We start from the raw sequence: 19,934 nt of genomic DNA on the forward strand, positions 1-19,934 counted from the left end.
TTTAAAAGAAGATATTTAAAGATTTTTTCTTCGGTTGCCATGGCAACCAGAGTTCTGCATGAAATGGAATTCTTTGAACAATCTTGATAGAGCTTCATACAAAGAGTATTCCTGCCACGTTTCATTAACATTGGCCTTGCGGTATCATAGAAGATGTCCTTAGAATATTTAAAATGTGGACGGACGACAGACGACGGACGCCATTTGGTTGGCCATCCTAAAAGCTCACCTGCACTTTGTGCAAGGTGAGCTAAAAACACCAAATATGTTAATTGTATAGTGCCCTTTATTGACAGATATAGTAAATGTTTAGATATACAGTACACTTTTTGATTAATTCAAGTCAAGTCAAGTCAAAAGATTTATTCAGTAAATAAAGGCCACCGGCCCAAAATACATGTCATACAAAATATGATATTTAACATTATAAGGTTGTGTCTTTTACAAGTTTTGACAATCATTACATTTAAATGCTACTGTGCTATAGATATCATGAGGTGGTAAATATAAGTAGAGATTTTCTTAATTATAAAAATATCAGTTGATGAGAGTAATTCATAAAAGTTATGTAATTCATTTCCGGAATTATACCAGTTTAGTAAATAGGTATTTCTAATTTCTAAATATTTTTTACAATGAAAAAAAGCATGATATTCACAGTCAATATGATAAGTTAAATGATTTTCAAGACAAAAGTTGCAAAAGCGTTCTTGAAAAGGTATATTTAAATGCCTACCGATTTCAACATTAAGTTTGTGATTTGAACATCGAAATTTAGCATATGCTTTCTTATGTTTTACAGGGATTTCTATAAGAAGATACCGTTCTACATTTAATAAGCTTTTAAAATAACAATAATGGTGACATCTACTGGCATTGTTAATATTATCATGCCAATTTTGAGTATAACAATCTATTATGCGTTGTTTAAAAATGCTAACAAAAATATTCACATCTCCTATTTCTTGAGAAATCCAAATGTAACCAAATCCGTAACTGTATAAAAGTATTCGTATTTTGCTAGCCCAACAAGTTCTTCCAGCTTCATCTAGTGATTTTAACATTAAATAACATTGTTTTGGGTAACGATATGGTGGCATAACTAATAGCTTACACCAATAACGGATGCAATTTGTATAATAAGTAATACAAAGTGGGAGTCTACCACATTCACCTAACACCATGCTTGTGTTTTGTATTTTTTTCGAACATTTAATAAACCCTTACAGAACATATTATGAACAGATTCTATAGTTGGACTAAATTCATACCCCCAGATCTGTGATCCATAACAAAGAAATAGGTTTGATCATTGTATCAAAAATTTTAAAGTGTTCCTTTATGGGAAAATTACCAAATGGTTTTTCATAACCTTTGATAGCAAAAATTGCTCTTTGAGCTTGCGAAGCTAGTTTATCATGAGCTACATTCCATGATAGTTGTGGAGTGAATAACAAACCCATATATTTATAAACAGCAGTTGTATTTACAGGCTGACCGCGAAAAGACCAAGATTCATAATTACGAAGACGACCTCCATTTCGAAATACAATTATCTCTGTTTTATCAAGATTAATTTCCATGCCTGTGTTCAAGCAAAATTGATCAATTACATTAAGTTGTTGTTGTAATTTTGTAGCAGTTTCAGCACAATTTGCAACATCATCTGCAAACATTAAACAAAGAATATCAGGAATATCATTTGTAATGAAAATGCCTGTGCCACATTTCTCTCTTAAAAGGGAAGATAACTCGTCTATAAATAATGTAAAATTGTCGAACTTGTCTTATCACCTTGCCTTGTACCAATGTTACAGGGAAATAATTCCAGTAATCATAACATTGTTAAACAAATCAGTTGTTTTAACACATGAAGAGAGATGAAAATACATTGATTTCAAAACTCGAAGAAAAATTTCCAAAAACGCCCTTCTTTTCAAGTGACAAGAAAAGTTTAGCAATGATTCACTTTATCAAATGCTTTACGGAAATCAACATAGAGACAGTAAAAGCGGCCACCCTTTTTAGAAAGATATTTTTGAACCATTGCTTTGTAGACAAAAAACATTATCGATAGCCGAGTAACCATGCCTAAATCCTGCCTGAGATTCATCGATTTTCTTTGATTTTCGGCCCAATCGTATAATCTTTTATTTATAATACCTGTAAAGACTTTATATAATGTATTTGTAATAGATATGCCGCGATAATTACCAGGATTATTACTTGGCCCTGATTTATGAATTGGTGTAATCATGCTATTTCTCCAAGATATTGGAAATTGCCTGTTTCGAGTATTTTGTTAAATAGTGTATGCGAGAATAGGCGCTATTTTCATCTGATGTATGTTTATAAAATTCGGAAGGTATGCCATCTGGGCCACAACTTTTATTATTAACTAATTTAGATATAGAATGTTTAATTTCTAGCAAAGTGAATGGTTCATTTAATGTCTGAGCTGTTTCATCGGCGGAATCATGTTCGTTTCCAATACTGTATTCCTAGAAATGTTTGCGGATACAATATTTCGCGTTTTTCACAACGTCGGCATTTTCGCGGAGACAAACTTTCGCGGAAATGTAGTAACCGCGAATTCCGCGAATGTTAAGTCGCTACGGCCTAAATTAAGTTTTTGGAGGCTACGTTTTTTATACATGACCTTGCCTGTTGGGTGCTTTTAATTATTTTTTTCTTGACAAGTCGCGCCTAAAGCGCAACGTTACTCGATACATTTTCATCTATTGACTAGTCGAACAAGGTCGGTTGTTCCGTGAACAAATTAATATTTCCATACCTTTTTCATTATGTTATTAAGTATGATTTAGTCAGACCCGTTAGCTTTGATTCTCATTTGAATCATAACTGACTTTATCTTCAAAATGTCGATACGTATTTTTTTTACACATTTTTACACATTATCGGACTGTATATAGCTTTCATTATAACAACTGTTTATCAATGTAGCCCTTGATCGCTATTGTACTTTTAACAAAGGATTACACCTACTCCAAGCAAATAAAATCCAAGTCATTCAATGTTTGCAAACTGTAAATGCGTTTGTCAACGCCGTGACTAGCAAATAACGTCAATAAGCATGTTAATTACTAATAATAATAACTAATAATTGATTTTTTTCTTTTTCAGCGTGCAAACTAGTATCAATAACATACATAAATAATTCTTTACACATTTCTATAACACCTGTGTTTATATGTTGTTTTGTGTAAGTAGATTATAAGTTATATTCTGCACTTTTTATGATATATTTAGTTGCAGCTAGAAAAGTTCGCGGATTTGTTATAAGTGACATATTCGCGGCTATAAAGATTCGCGGAATCTTGCCTACCGCGAAAACCGCTAACTTAAAATGCGCGAAATCTTTTCTAGGAATACAGTATAAGGATCAACAAGCACTGAATTTTCGTCATACAACAAATCTTTAAAATAATTGAACCATTCTGTACAAGAAATACTAGGATCAGACCTAGTAACAGTTTTGCCCTTCTTCACTAATTTCCAAAAAGAACTTGGGTTGTTACTGTTTGATACTAGTTCTAATCGATTAGATTTCTGATATTCAGATATTCGTACATTACAATAGTCTTTAAACCTATTTCGTTTATCTTTATATATTCGTAAGTCAGACGAGGAATTACTTAATCTAAATGTGCGTAGCGCCGCGTATTTGTTTGCTTTTAACTCATTACATGTGTTATCCCACCACGGAGGTTGAGACGAATGAAAACAAAATTTCTTAAGCATGCATTTTCCAGCATCTTTATAAATAGAAGTAATACAGTCGACCGCAGAATTGACAGAGTTATCAACTGATTCCATTATCATCGTGTAATGGTTATGAAACAATTCCCTAAATTTTTGCAAGAAATCTGTACCTGCAGACACACGCCATTTATATCTATCAAAAGTGTTCAATGATATTTGAGCAGTTTGGTTATCTGCGTTGTTAGACTTTTTATGGAACACAAAAGTACAACATATAGGAAAATGATCAGATTCATCTCTGGTAAGAACCTCAAAATCTTTAATGTATGAAAATAGAGAAGAAGATGCGATCATAAAATCAACAACACTCGATCCATCATTTGAGAAGCAAGTAAATTCACCGTTTTTATCGCTTGGAAAACGACCATTAAGTATATGAATATCAAAATACAGCATAAGTTTACTAAACATTTACCATAATTATTGCCACGTATATTATCCTTACTATGACGTACAATATCAAAAGTACTACCATTATAGTCAGTATTACCAAAAATAAAATTTAAATTATCACATGGGATAAAAGTCTAAAAAAATTTTTACATCGACTATTAAGGTCACCTGACAAAAATAACATGGTGTCCGGGTATTCATATGTAATTTGTTCAAAATGACTAAACATTTCATTTGATACCGTTTTTATCGTCTCTATCATTATAGTAAGAACTTCCCTCAGGACTTATATATGTGAAAATACATGATAATGTCATTACAATCAAATATTTTTGAAAAATTACAGTATAGTACAACACAGTTCTCAAAATGATCAAAGATTTGTCTTATTGATATAAGTTTATGAATAGTACTTTTCACGAAAACACTAATTCCACCATTGTTCCTCAATGCATTATCTTTCATTTTCCTAACAAAGTCAAAATGCACATATGAATTTACAAAATGAGGTACCCTGTTGAGTAAAACGTCCACAACGTTTTAAAACGTAATTATTGAAAATCAATGAAAATCAATTTTTCTCAGGAAGGGTGATTGATACTATGCTTTTCAACGTGAATTTAGTAAGTTCAACTTATTTTTGTTTCAAATAAGAGAACTGCTTACAGAAACTCTGTTTGATGTATGAATAAATGCATTTTAAAATACTATACCATTTAGAAGATTTTCTTCATTTAATTTTGATATCGATTTGATTACCTCATTAATCAAAAAGTGTACTGTATATCTAAACATTTACTAATATATATCTGTCAATAAAGGGCACTATACAATTAACATATTTGGTGTTTTTATTTGAACAACATTTAACAGAATGAAATAAATGAAAGGTAAACTTCAAGAATTTAGTCATTTAAAACTAAATTTTGTTGGCCTTCCTACGACAAAACAGTAGTGGCTTTCAGGAAGCTAAAATTTTATACCGGTTTATTACGTTATAGCCTTCTTATGACTATAGCGCCCGGCTTTTGAGAAGTCGATTTTTCGGTACGTTTTATTACGCTATGGCCGTCGAAAGGATATCGGTAAATAACGTAAAATTTACCGTTTTAAAACGTTCAGAACTTGTTTTGAAAAACAAGGAATGTGAGTCTGTTTATTGCAGTTGAACGTAATATTAACAGTGTTATACGGTATGGCTTTGTTGTTTATCGCATCCAGTTGAACATAGCGTAATATTTTGATTTTTCATAAACACATTAAAAAACCAGAATGTACGAAAACGAGGTTTTTACGGGTTTGCATGACACAAAATTCAAGTTTTACGCTGATTTACGCTACGGTTTCTAGAAAGGTATATTTTTGATACGTTTAACTACGCTATGGACGTCTGTCGTAAAATAAGACTGGCTTTCAGAAATGTAAAAATTCGATACGTTTTCTTACGCTTTGGCCGTCCTACGGTAATAGCGGATGGCCGTCGAAAGGATATAGTGAAAATCAATGACCCCCAGGGCAGGGCCGATTTTGACCCCAGGGCTATAATTTGAACAATCTTGATAGCGGTCTACCAGACAATGCCTTATGCAAAATATCTAAGCTCTAGGCTTTTTGGGTCTTTACAAGAAGATTTTTTAAATTTATTCTTATAATTCCTTTTGGTTGCCATGGCAACCAGATTTCTGCATGGAATGAAATTCTTTGAACAACTTTGGAAGCCCTTCACCCAAGGATCAATCCTTCCAAGTTTGGTTGAAATTGGACTAGTGGTTTTTCACAAGAAGATTTTTTAAGTTCACTATATAATCTATTTAACACACACACACAAACAAACACACAGGTGAATCGCTATATGCCACCGCATCGCAGATGCTGCAGTGGCATAAAAACAACTCAGTTTTAGATGTTTTGTAATGTTAACCAATATTGTATTTTAGTGCCTTTATTGAAGATATGAGCTTATATATATGTATATTTTTGTTTTTTTCTTGAAATTTCAGTATATGTACACAATTGTATAGCAAAACCAAACCCTCTTGGAAAAATCAAAATTTGATCCTATACTTTAATTTAGCCTGCTTACTGTTTTGTGCTGCTGTTTGTTTTATTCCGAGACTTTATTGTCATAGAAATTATCAACCTAAAGTCCAGTCTGGTTAGGCTACACAGAAGATCAGTCGGACAAAGTGACTTTTCACCTTATATAACAGAGAAATGGTCTCTTCCCAATCAAAATTTTTAAAATCATGCAGTTTTCCCAAAAATCTGAACTTGTATCAGCTTTTTTTAATTCTAAATTAGCAATTTTTTTCAATATTTCCCCCCAAAATCAAGAAGATAAGGCCTCTTCCCAATTAAGTGAGAAAGAACACTGCCTGCATGTATACTGGCTGTGTCGGGCATAACATGTAATTATCTCCACTTGCCCTCAAAGTTCTTACCCATTATCAAGCTTCTGCATAAAATGCTTCTGTATATCTTTAACAGTTGTAGATGTAGACACAGAAGGCATATTTTCTTTTTTCTCCACATGTGTTGAATTTATTGTTGTCAATGATGTTTTCACACGTAGGAATGACAGTCCGAATTGTGTAAGCTTCTTGTAAGGTTGACGGCAGATTACTTTAATACGATCCCATTCTTTCTTAGCAATATCCGGGCAGAATAGATCTATATCAATGACAAACAACATACATTTCAAAATTTTTTCACTTTATTGTTTATTTACTGACACCTTGTTCTATTTCATACTTTTTTTTGAGTTTTATGACCACCATTCAATAAAAAGTAAATTGTGGTTAAACACTTAATGCTCTATGTTGGCCATGATAATCTTACATATTATAAATCAATGAATCCTTCAATAACAATGACATACATGCCATATTTCCAGCCACCCAGATAGGGGGATTTGGCTTTAAAAAGCAGGGCTGCGTTTCATGGAGAGTCCTAAGTTAATCCTAAATCCTAGGACTTATGACCAACTTTAGGAGAAAAAGTTTTTGCACTAAAGACAGTTTCAAGTAACTGTCCTATCTTTTGTCTTAAACTTAAGACTTATGACCAATTCGCTCTCCTGAAAAAAGTTACAAAATACAATGGCACGCGCATAATCCCGGATTGGATTTACTATGTAATTGATAATATCAAGTATAAAAAGTAATGTATTGCCCTCTTATCCTGTTGAGTGAAAATATATACCACATTTCAAGAAAAACGATAAAATAACCGTTTTATTTAATTTCATAGTAAAAAAATGGTTACGATGTACAGCGCGCAGTAATATGATTATTTATAGATGCGTCTTGTTTTGCACGCGATATTTGGCGCTACATTGTGACGTCATGTTAACAACTCTTTAAACGTCTGTACAGCGTTAATGACTGAATTAAAGATATTGGTGTTCGGATTTATTTTCTTAGTTAGACCATTATCTATCATTCTAGATAGTTTTCAAAACAAAATTCAACAAAAAATTGTTAGATTTTTGAGTGGTTTAACTTAGGACAATCTTAAGATACCTTTAAAACACTCCTAGACTTAGGACTGTTTTTGGTCATAAATTTAGGAGTCCTAAGTTAGGACCTTTTTTAAGACTTTCTTTGAAACGCAAAATTGTCACAATTTTTGACTTAAGACAAACTTAAGACTTAGGACTCTCCATGAAACGCAGCCCAGGAGATTTGGACCAAAAGTAGGGGGATTTTTAAGCAAGCACAAACCAGTCGTAATCTTAAAACGATGCAAACATTTAATTAAATTTCCCCCATTTTATTATGAAAATGAACATTTCTACAAGATCATTTGATATTTTCAAGTTTTAACATACATGACTGTGAAAGAATAATATGTAAACAATTGCAAATAAACATAGACCTGGGCTGCGTTTCATGGAGAGTCCTAAGTTATTCCTAAATCCTAGGACTTATGACCAACTTTAGGATAAAATGTTTTTGCACTTAAGATCGTTTCAAGTAATTGTCCTATCTTTTCTCTTAAACTTAAGACTTATAGACCAATTCGCTCTCCTGAAAAAAATTACAAAATACAATGGCACGCGCATAATCCCAGATTGGATTTACTGTGTAATTGATTATAGCAAGTATAAAAAGTAATGTATTGCCCTCTTATCATGTTGAGTGAAAATATATGCCATATTTCACAAAAAACGATACAATAACCGTTTTATTTAATTTCATAGTAAAAAAGTGTTTACGAACCCCCTTGCTTGCTACGCAACTGCAATTGTACCAATCTCCTACGCAGTGATCTCCCCTTATCAGTACATAGATCTCTGCCATCACAAACATTGAAATATCAATATTTGGATATTTATATTTATTAGGTTTTTAATTTATTTTTCATTATTTTGTATACTTCTGATAATTGTTTGATAAAATATAACGGACATAGGTACAAAAAGTTAAAAATAAAACAGAAAGAGAAAAATGACGTAAGATTTTCTATGTAACGGTCGATGTTTACATTTGAATTTCAACGTTACGTCATGTGACTTTCATTATCATGTGACGTCTGTGAAGGCAGTGGTTACAATTCTGCCAAGGAAGGTAATCAGTGTGAGGAGTTTGCAATTGTACAGCGCGCAGTAATATTATTATTTTAAGATGCGTCTTGTTTTGCACGCGATATTTGGCGCTACATTGTGACGTCATGTAAACAACTCTTTAAACATTAATGACTGAATTAAAGATATTGGTGTTCGGATTTATTTTCTTAGTTAGACCATTATCTATCATTCTTGGTAGTTTTCAAAACAAAATTCAACAAAAAGTTGTTTGATTTTGGAGTGGTTTTGACTTAGGACAATCTTAAGATACCTTTAAAACACTCCTAGACTTAGGACTGTTTTTGGTCATAAATTTAGGAGTTATAAGTTAGGACCTTTATTAAGACTTTCTTTGAAACGCAAAATTGTCACAATTTTTGACTTAGGACAAACTTAAGACTTAGGACTCTCCATGAAACGCAGCCCTGTACTTTAAATATTTGATGTAAATAAAATAAGAATCCCTGTAAAACAAATATAATTAATTGCATGTTCATCATATAAAATACATTTTTATATCAGATATATATTGAATCATTTTAGTACAAATAACTTGAATTTGATGCATTCAAAATCATTAAAATAAATCTACTTTAACAGCCAACGTTTTTTCTCTTTAAATGAAAGGTAAAGATTTTTCTCTTTAAATGAAAGGTATCAACATTTTCACGGAGAAATTTAGTAGCCATAGAAAGGTGAAATAAAAAAATGCTGTCTTAAAATTTTTCCGTTGACACTTCATAAACAGTACAATAAAAACAAATCTGACACAAATCTTAATCCAGTTTACTCAGGTCATTCCTCAATTTGTTAACACACATCGATTGCCTTATATGGCAGTAAGGAGTCTAGACACTACGTCACTTGATACCTGTATGTACATGTAAACTGTGTAATTGATGCAGAGTTGTGTAAAGGTTTTTTGGAGTGTACTGACTACTGGATAATAATTGGACCTAATTATTTGGCCCTTTGGGTGTTAAAACAGGTATTATTTATTATTTATCTGATTGAAACGGATTTTTACCTCTTTCAATCCCTCCTCAGTGTTTGTTGCTTACTGTGAGACAAAGCTAGTTTATATTATTTTTGCAACAACATAGATCACAGTTACATAAAAAATAATGGTTTCAAACATTGCTAATCTGTGATTTTTTGAGATTCTATTGCCTGATCTGCACTTATCAACTTCAAAGACCCAATGCCGACAACAAACTCAAGGCGGGGTTACATAGCCCAACAAAAATTGATACGTCACACATTCAGTATCGGACGCTGTCATTGGTTAAGCACCTGCAATACTGACACTGATTGACAGGTTTATCAAAGGAGAATTTGTTATTCCTTGACAGCTGAAGTGTGTCGGAGTAACTAACAATACAAATATCCGTTAGACCCCTGCTGTTTAATGGGGAAATATTACTTCAGGCATATATAGTTGTAAAAGTTGTTTAAGTCTATTGTTTAATTATGTTTATTGGTAAAAATGATGCTTTAACTTTTTTGTTGGTTGAATTTTTGAAAATTGGGGGATTTCGATCCCACGGTGGGAGATCGGGAGACATGGTCGAAAATCGGGGGTTTTTGTCCCCCGGCGGGGGATATGGCATGTATGCAATGAAAAGGATTAAAGGAAGACATACGATAAACAATGACTATGACTTCAAGCTACATCACTACCATATCTAAAGCAGCAGGGAGGACATGCCTATATCACCAGTATGATGATTGCCTTGCTATTGATTTATTACTAATGGGCGTATGGATCACAATAATCAGAAAAGGTTCACTTATTCTTACACCTCAAATCACATGTGATAAAATACAAGTTGGGATCAAAAACTATGATATAATTACAATAACCTGGAGAAAACATTTGTGTTTTGTTTGGGTTCTTTCCTGTAATACAATCTGCAGGGGTCATCAGGTTCACTGTATAAGCAAGTGTTTCAAATTCACGACCTGCAGGCCAATCTGAACATCCAACCTTGATCTCGAGCGTGGCACACCAGATGCTTCCTACAAAATACACACACATAATCTCTCTTAATGGCCCATTATGCCCCAACAATGCCCTTATTTTTATTTCTCAAAAACTTTAAATTTTTGGTGTCCTGTTACATTTTCCAAACAGTTACTTATTGGCAAATTACCTGAACCATTGTTTGCCTCTATTGCTTCTTATCAAATAGTACATTATCGCAACTTAATATTTTGTATGAAAGTCAAAATACCACTTTGTTTTCATTTTGCTACTTTTATGACAAATACATGTCATTCAATATTCAGCGCTTCAGCTACTGTAATAGATCATATTGTTTTAGTTATAACTATAGTCATTTTATAGGCATACAGAATCATTTGACTTTGTCAACTACATTGAACAAGCTTTTAACTAATTTTTCAGTCTGACAAATATTAACACAGTTATTTTAACATTTAGAAACATTTACAAACATGTTATTTAAATAATATTTTACATATAAAATAGGTAATACATTAAAATGAAACATATGAAACTTATCACTTTTTTATATAAATGTTTCAAGTTTTACCTATATCAATGTAGGAAATTACACATGGTTGTTCTAGCTGGAATACTGCCTCAATATGGCCCGACTTCTCCTGTGGATGACTCAACCATTTTCTAAATCCATCACCCTTTATAAGATTGGAAACTGGGTGCCTGTCATCCTGAAAATAATTTACATATCTGTCACTGACATACATCTGTATGTAGAACATGTCCTATTATCCAAACTAAATCTAAAATCTTTCAATTTTCTGTACATCTTTTATTATAATATCAGTGACTTTTAGCAGGGTTCAAATTTCAGTAATGCTAGTGAATTTTGATAATTGATAGTTATTTCAAATTCTTGCAAGTAAAATCTCAAAACCACATCATATATTAGGGGTGTAACAATACAGCAAAAACTGTATTGCAATATATTGCCATTTTGCTGAAGCGTATTGCAATATATTGCAATACGTATTGTCGTGTACATGTTTTGATGTAAAGATGGAGTAACATTTATATATTATTATTGTATGTAAATATTTTTAGTAGAAACTTAATAAAAATGTAAGGAATAAATAGAAAGTAGTGTCACACAATTTAATAAACAAAACTAGTCGCGTGTGACCTTTCACATATGGGCCGCTTATGTAAATTATGCGGCCGCTTATTGACTTTTAAGTGTACTAGTTGTCGGATACTTTTATCTTACGTTGGCGCCAACAAAATTTGCCAATTAAAGATTTAATGTGAAATTTGTACAAAATTAGAAGGCAATTAATTGAAAGTGATGATTTTTATAAAATACCGGTTTTCCAAAAATCGTACCGCGGTTCGAAATTTATTTTTTCATATTGCAATATATCGGTATACCGGTAAACCGTTACACCCTTATCATATATCCTATAAAATCGGATGAAAATGCAAACCGAAGTGTGACAGATGTAAACAATAATTCAGTCGGCCGTCATCGCCTAATTTTTAATAAATATTATTCTCCTCGAATCAAAATCCAGTGACGTCACTAAATGGAGTCGGCGACAAACTCAGATTGCGGGAAATAATCAGAAAATGTTGAATTATTCCTACACAGCTACGCGATTTTAAAAAGTTATCGGTGGTATTTGATGCATTTATGTATTGTTTATCGAAATGGCCAGATAGATTATTTTGATCCGTTGTTTTGTTGATTTGTTTAGCGTAAATTATGTTGGGGGTGGGGAAAAGGCGTTTCATTCCTTGTGTTTATTTATACTGCATAGGGGGTATATTTTGGATATTATCATTAATATTGATAGAATTTCAAGTTCCTGTGATTAAATTAACATTTTATTGGTGAAAGTGGTACCCACGTTTTTTATACTGAACCCACTTTTTACAAAACAGGTGATTCTTGTACCACTTTTAAAACAAGAGGGCCATGATGGCCCTGAGGTCGCTCACCTGTATATAGTCCCCCCCCCCCCCAATGTTGCAGGGTCAATTTAACCCAAGGGCTTTTATTTGCACAAACTTGGTAGACACCCATAAGAAAATGTTTCATGCTAAACATCTAAGCTCTAGCTCATTGGGCTTTTTAAAAGATTTTTTTAAGTTTTTACTATATACATATAGTTAAAAACAATGACACCCCTGGGGCCGGGCCAGTTTTGACCCTAGGGCTTTTATTTGAACAAACTTTGTAGACACTTACTAGAAGATGGTTCATGCTTAATATCTTAACTCTAGCTATTTGGGTTTTTTCAAAGAAGATTTTAAGTTTTTGCTATACACATATAAAGAAAATCAATGACCCCCGGGGCGGGGCCAATTTTGACCCCAGGGCTTTTATTTGAACAAACTTTGTAGACACTCACTAAAAGATGTTTCATGCTTAATATCTTAACTCTAACTATTTGGGTTTTTTCAAAGAAGATTTTTTAAGTTTTTGCTATACACATATAAGGAAAATCAATGACCCCCTGGGCGGTGCCAATTTTGACCCCAGGGCTTTTATTTGAACAAACTTGGTAGACACCTATTAGAACATATTTGATGCTAATATCTTAGCCATAGCTCTTTGAGTTCTTTAACTTTGAGTTCTTTAAAAGAAGATTTTTTAAGTTTTTACTATATGCATATAGGGAAAATCAATGACCCCCGGGGCGGGGCCAATTTTGACCCCAGGGCTTTTATTTGAACAAACTTGGTAGACACTTATTAGAACATGTTTCATGCTAAATATCTTAGCTCTAACTCTTTTGGTTCTTTTAAAGAAGTTTTTTAAAGTTTTTACTATAATTATGCATATAGGGAAAATCAATGACCCCCCGGGGTGGGGCCAATTTTGACCCCAGGGCTTTTATTTGAACAAACTTGGTAGACATCCATTAGAACATGTTTCATGCTAAATATCTTAGCTCTAGCTCTTTGGGTTCTTTAAAAGAAGATTTTTTAAGTTTTAACTATATGCATATAGGGAAAATCAATGACTCCCCGGGGCGGGGCCAATTTTGACCCCCAGGGCTTTTATTTGAACATACTTGGTAGACATCCATTAGAACATGTTTCATGCCAAATATCTTAGCTCTAGCTCTTTGGGTTCTTTAAAAGAAGATTTTTTAAGTTTTTACTATATGCATATTGGGAAAATCAATGACCCCCCAGGGCGGGGCCAATTTTGACCCTAGGGCTTTTATTTGAACAAACTTGGTAGACACTTACTAGAAGATGTTTCATGCCAAATATCTAAGCTCTAGCTCTTATGGTTTTTTAAAAGAAGATATTTAAAGTTTTTTCTTTCGGTTGCCATGGCAACCAGAGTTCTGCATGGAATTAAATTCTTTGAACAATTTTTAAAGGTGACCACCAAAGGAACATTCCTGTGAAGATTGGATGAAATTGGCCAAGTGGTTTATGAGGAGATGTCATTTAAAGTAAAAGTTTACGGACGGACGACAGACGCTGGACGAAAAGATTACAAAAGCTCACCCTGTCACTTTGTGACAGGTGAGCTAAAAATCAGTGGGCATGCAGCTGCTGTCAGCAGGTCTCTAGCGTACCTGTTAATATGACCGAAATGCTGAAAGGGAAAGTCCACCAATAATCGTGCCAGGAGCTTGACACGCTTGTATTCATTCATCGAACATGCTATGAGAATGAAGCATACCTTGATAAAACTGTATAATCTCGGTACCCTAATCTGATGATAAGCTATGGATAGGCATAGATTTATAAAAAAAACTTATTGACCTTTTCGAAAACCTAGCTAAACACCGTTTTCCGGTATGTTATGGATTTAGCTCTGGGGAATTACACCAATTGCAGTACATGTAACATAGCATTTCCTCGTCAAAATGCTTTTAGAAAATTAATTATAAAAAACATTAATAATTTCAATAATTTCAATATTCATATATAACTTACATTTTTAATAATCATTAAAAGAATTTCATTGTTGTATAAATATTTTGATAAAAATTACTTTTAGATTCTTAACTGATAAATTTAACAACTCTAATATAAACATGTCATAGTGGTCAATAAGGAAATATTATCACCTTTTGATTTTAATACTTTATGGCTTAATTCTCAATTTCCTAGTCTTTTATCAAACAAGCCATACTTGATTATCTTTTGACATTTATTGCTAATATTGCTTAAGGCTTAATTCCTATGACAACTCTTTCTTAATTTATATTGTTGCTTTTTATATTTTAAAACAGTCTTATTTTTATTTCCGAACTTAGAACATCTAAAAGTCTTATTTTTATTTCCGAACTTAGAACATCTAAAAGTATTTTTATTTCCGAACTTAGAACATCTAAAAGTCTTATTTTAATTTCGGAACTTAGAACATGTAAAAGTCTTATATAGAATTTCGGACATATAACATCAAGTCTTAACTTAGAAAATAAATAAGTAAAATTAACTTAAGCAAAATTCAGGTGCTAGCTGTGAAAATATATGTGTGGACTATATGATTATTTTGTATTTGAGAACTTTCAATGGGCTATAAAGAAATAAATGAAATAACATCATACTGGACTTTTGAGTTATAAAATAAGTCATCATAACAAATAGGATACTGGATAATAATAATACACCAGTATCCCACACACACATAACCAACCGAGGGTTTCCGTGTAGGGCGCTCACTATGCCAGCGAGTATTCCCCAAACGACCCCAAAGCTAAGGCCCTGCCGGTGACCCTTGGCTCCTCGTCAAAATGCTTTTAGAAAATTAATTATAAAAAACATAAATAATTTCAATAATTTCAATATTCATAAATAACTTACATTTTTAATAATCATTAAAAGAATTACATTGTTGTATAAATATTTTGATAAAAATTACTTTTAGATTCTTAACTGATAAATTTAACAACTCTAATATAAACATGTCATAGTGGTCAATAAGGAAATATTATCACCTTTTGATTTTAATACTTTATGGCTTAATTCTCAATTTCCTAGTCTTTTATCAAACAAGCCATACTTGATTATCTTTTGACATTTATTGCTAATATTGCTTAAAGGCCCAACTGGACTATAAAAGCCAGCAGATGGCGCTAGGGCAGGTTTCTTATTAATTTTATGCATGCTTCACTTCAGGGACCCTTTTTCAAAGATTTAAGATTAATTAACAAATGCATTAAAACAACACTTGGCATGTTTGTAGGCATAGATATTTTTGATAAAGATTGACCAAAATTATTCAAAATATAACTTTGTAAAGTGTATTTCTGGAAAAAAATACTGGCTGTCAAATTTGAAATTTGAATTTCCCTGGGAGGAGCCATGTGATCATTACAGGTCATGAACTTTCAGTAGTAAACAGAAGCACGTGGCAGTGTTTATTTCAGGGAGAGAGATTTGTAGCAGACGATGTATATTTTAGGGAGGGAGATTTTCAGCAGACGACATATTGGAATGCTGAATACATGATAAGAAAAAAAAACACTTGCTGTATCAAATCCAACAAATTTACAATAATCCATTAATATATGATTTTTTTTAAATTTCAAAGTACTGATTTAACTTGTATTTGAATGGTTTAAACTTCATGAAAACAGTAAAAGTAACTTCCAGGTATATTTCATTTACACTATATTTTTTTGTAAATATCTTGTAGTCAAAAACTACATTTCACAAATGTTAATGAAACTAAATGTTGCATATGCATAAAAATTTTATACATTAACAGCTTAAAAATATTTTAAATTCCTGTCAAGAACATTTTTAGCAGGTTGTTCCTATGTAAGGCACATCTTTTGGATATAATTGTCTGACTTGATGAAGGACACATACAGCATTCCAGTAAAAAAAAAAGAAAAACAACTGACTTCAAAGATAATAATAATGTCTTTAATTAATCTGTGAGTTATATAAAACATCCATTAAACCTCTCCTGTGTAAAATCAGCCCTTTTTGTTTACATTCTCTCTGCAGGTTAACACTAAGGGTGTAACGGTTTACCGGTATACCGATATATTGCAATATGAAAAAATGAATTTCGAACCGCGGTACGATTTTTGGAAAACCGGTATTTTATAAAAATCATAATTTTCAATTAATTGCCTTCTAATTTTGTACAAATTTCACATAAAATATTTAATTGGCAAATTTTGTTGGCGCCAACGTAAGATAAAAGTATCCGACAACTAGTACACTTAAAAGTCAATAAGCGGCCGCATAATTTACATAAGCGGCCCAGATGTGAAAGGTTACACGCGACTAGTTTTGTTTATCAAATTGTGTGACACTACTTTCTATTTATTCCTTACATTTTTTAAAGTTTCTACTAAAAATATATACATATAATAATAATATATAAATGTTACTCCATCTTTACATCAAAACATATACACGACAATACGTATTGCAATATATTGCAATACGCTTCAGCAAAATGGCAATATATTGCAATACGGTTTTTGCTGTATTGTTACACCCCTAGTTAACACTGCATGCTATTTATAGTTCAGGGTTTATAACAGACAGTTTTACATCACTGATTAGTCACACCCACAAATACTCGCTGCCGCGGCAGCGAATGTTGCCCCTTTAAGGCTTAATTCCTATGACAACTCTTTCTTAATTTATATTGTTGCTTTTTATATTTTAAAACAGTCTTATTTTTATTTCCGAACTTAGAACATCTAAAAGTCTTATTTTTATTTCCGAACTTAGAACATCTAAAAGTCTTATTTAGAATTTCGGACATATAACATCAAGTCTTAACTTAGAAAATAAATAAGTAAAATTAACTTAAGCAAAATTCAGGTGCTAGCTGTGAAAATATATGTGTGGACTATATGATTATTTTGTATTTGAGAACTTTCAATGGGCTATAAAGAAATAAATGAAATAACATCATACTGGACTTTTGAGTTATAAAATAAGTCATCATAACAAAGAGGATACTGGATAATAATAATACACCAGTATCCCACACACACCTAACCAACCGAGGGTTTCCGTGTAGGGCGCTCACTACGCCAGCGAGTATTCCCCAAACGACCCCAAAGCGAAGGCCCTGCCGGTGACCCTTGGCTACATACATAACACAGTTACATGATATTTCTATTTTTTGTATCATTATTTTACCGTTTAAGATGAAAACAATTGATGTACATGTATTTGAAAATTATCAATATTCCTTTAATATATATTGAACATTTTTTTAAAAATAAATTGTTTATAACGAAAATCAACAAAATTAAAACATACGTAGTGGAATCTTCCATAATGAATAAGGTTATTTTCTGCGTAAACTTGTGTATTTACTTTATTTTTTGTATGGCATTATTCATACAATGATATTTAATTATTTTCTTATAAAGAAATAAATGTTTTATTTCAATTTAATTTTAAAAAATATCGAAAACATCGAGTTCGCTATTAAACTCCATTAGGTGAATTCCCCAGAGCTATATACAGAAAGTACCGGAAAACGGCGTTTAGCTATGAAAAATTCAGCACTTTGCAGCCATATCGCCAAAATATTTGACCACATGATTACGAGATTGACGTCTACGGGTTAATTTGCACTGACGGTAAAGAAAACAGATCCCATATCCTTCCAACTTTTTTTTATTTCTACTTTTTTAAAGATATTAAAAAAGGTGATTTTGTGGCTTTTGTATTCAATAATTTTATTTAAATAGATTTCTAAAGGGAAGTGAAGGGAAGTAATATATAATTTTTGGCCGAGTTGATCTAAGAGGAGACGGTAAAGAGCCGAGATGACTCGGGCCGAGTTAGTTTTAGGGGCCGGTTTTAGGTGAGTTTTTTTCCGCTTACTGTTTGGATGCAGATTTATTCTCAACCAATGGTGACATTTTTAATCATACAGTAAAGTTTGTTTACCTGAGAAGAAAATGAAACAACATATTTTATAGCAACCGGCGGCATTACTTTAACAAACTTCAATAATAATCAACAAACGTAAACACAAATTTCCCGCGATATTTTTTATTTCCGGTTTTCAGATTAAGCAAAAGACATAAAAAGACAGAAAAGAACGCATAAAGACTGCAAAATGCAGAAAACTACCATGTTGTGTCTTTATGGACTAAATTGTTAACCAATAGAACAGTGTATTTTTTTAAGATGTTCATTTTTAATTCAACACCTTTTCTATTTTCCTTCCAATTGGCTTTAGCGCGGACTTGGAATTAAATCAAAATGTATAGGTAAATTTTAGTATAGTCAGTATACTGAATATATTAAACTGATGTAACATTTCTAAGAGCAATTTCAGCAAGAAAAAAGTCGATTGCATGTAAGTATTATACAAAAAGCTGGGAAGACATGATGGTTAAAAACTGAATATTTGCATTTAAAATAAATTGCAAAATTTTAAAACCTTATTAATGCACGGTTTGTACGTTCTACTTAGAAGAACTAGCTATGCTTTTAAATATATTTACTAATTAATTTTTACAAATATTAAACGCAGAACCCATCAGAAGTACTTGTAAGATTCATCTCAGACTAGTGATCGAGTAACGACAAAAACAATAAGATAGAAGCCCTAGGCTGCATGTTGGTCAGTTGTGAATACATGTATACATGTGTACTTAAACATATATTTACATAGCCAAGTAAGAGAGTATTGACTTTCTAGTTGTTTTTTATTCCATATAAAGTAGACCTTTCTTCTTTGCAGATCTCTTACTTAAAGAGTATGTATAAATCTATATGACAGTAACCGGCGGGCTGCGAAGAAGACAAAATAAGTAATACGTTAGAAAATGAAATAAAATATAAGGATATAAATTTAAGTTGTTTTGATATAAATGAAATATGTTTGTATAATTTTGTGATGTTATTTAGTATCGTAAGCCTACACGACTAAGTGATGCCCCATCCGCTGCGCAAACTTGTACATAAAATGTGTCCTGCAGCCACCTACAATCCATAGGTTACTTCTTCTTTAGTGCACATTAATTCTTTACCCAATATCAGGAAATATACTTGAGAAGAGGATAAGGGAAGTTCTATGTTATATTATTTTTGTTACATTGAAGTAACTGTTTGCTTATGATGCGATGTCACAGGGTAAGAGGTGGGAAAATGTGAAATTTGACCAAATCTTCAACTTGAACCCTTAAAATACCGTAACACGGCAATAAATACTAAAAATCTGGAACAAATTGATCCCTCGGAAGCATTAATCACAACAAAAGT

The 19,934-nt window shown here is 32.3% G+C and overlaps 1 protein-coding gene across 1 annotated transcript in view; it reads right to left on the bottom strand.

Moving 5' to 3' along the window:
- The window catches only part of LOC132715470 (uncharacterized), a 30,226-nt gene extending 11,487 nt beyond the window's left edge, over window positions 1-18,739 (bottom strand). Inside the window, exons 1-4 of the mRNA XM_060698475.1 lie at window positions 18,612-18,739; window positions 11,299-11,437; window positions 10,607-10,762; window positions 6,618-6,846 (exon numbers count right to left, since the gene is read on the bottom strand). Of these exons, the coding sequence (XP_060554458.1) occupies window positions 6,618-6,846; window positions 10,607-10,762; window positions 11,299-11,437; window positions 18,612-18,656 (569 nt within the window). The 5' untranslated portion in view covers window positions 18,657-18,739. The remainder of the gene's footprint in view (window positions 1-6,617; window positions 6,847-10,606; window positions 10,763-11,298; window positions 11,438-18,611) is intronic.
- Window positions 18,740-19,934: the final 1,195 nt, after the last annotated feature.

This window comes from Ruditapes philippinarum, unplaced genomic scaffold (genome assembly GCF_026571515.1).
Source record: "Ruditapes philippinarum isolate M1 unplaced genomic scaffold, ASM2657151v2 ctg791_1_1_1_1, whole genome shotgun sequence".
Lineage (NCBI taxonomy): Eukaryota > Metazoa > Mollusca > Bivalvia > Venerida > Veneridae > Ruditapes > Ruditapes philippinarum.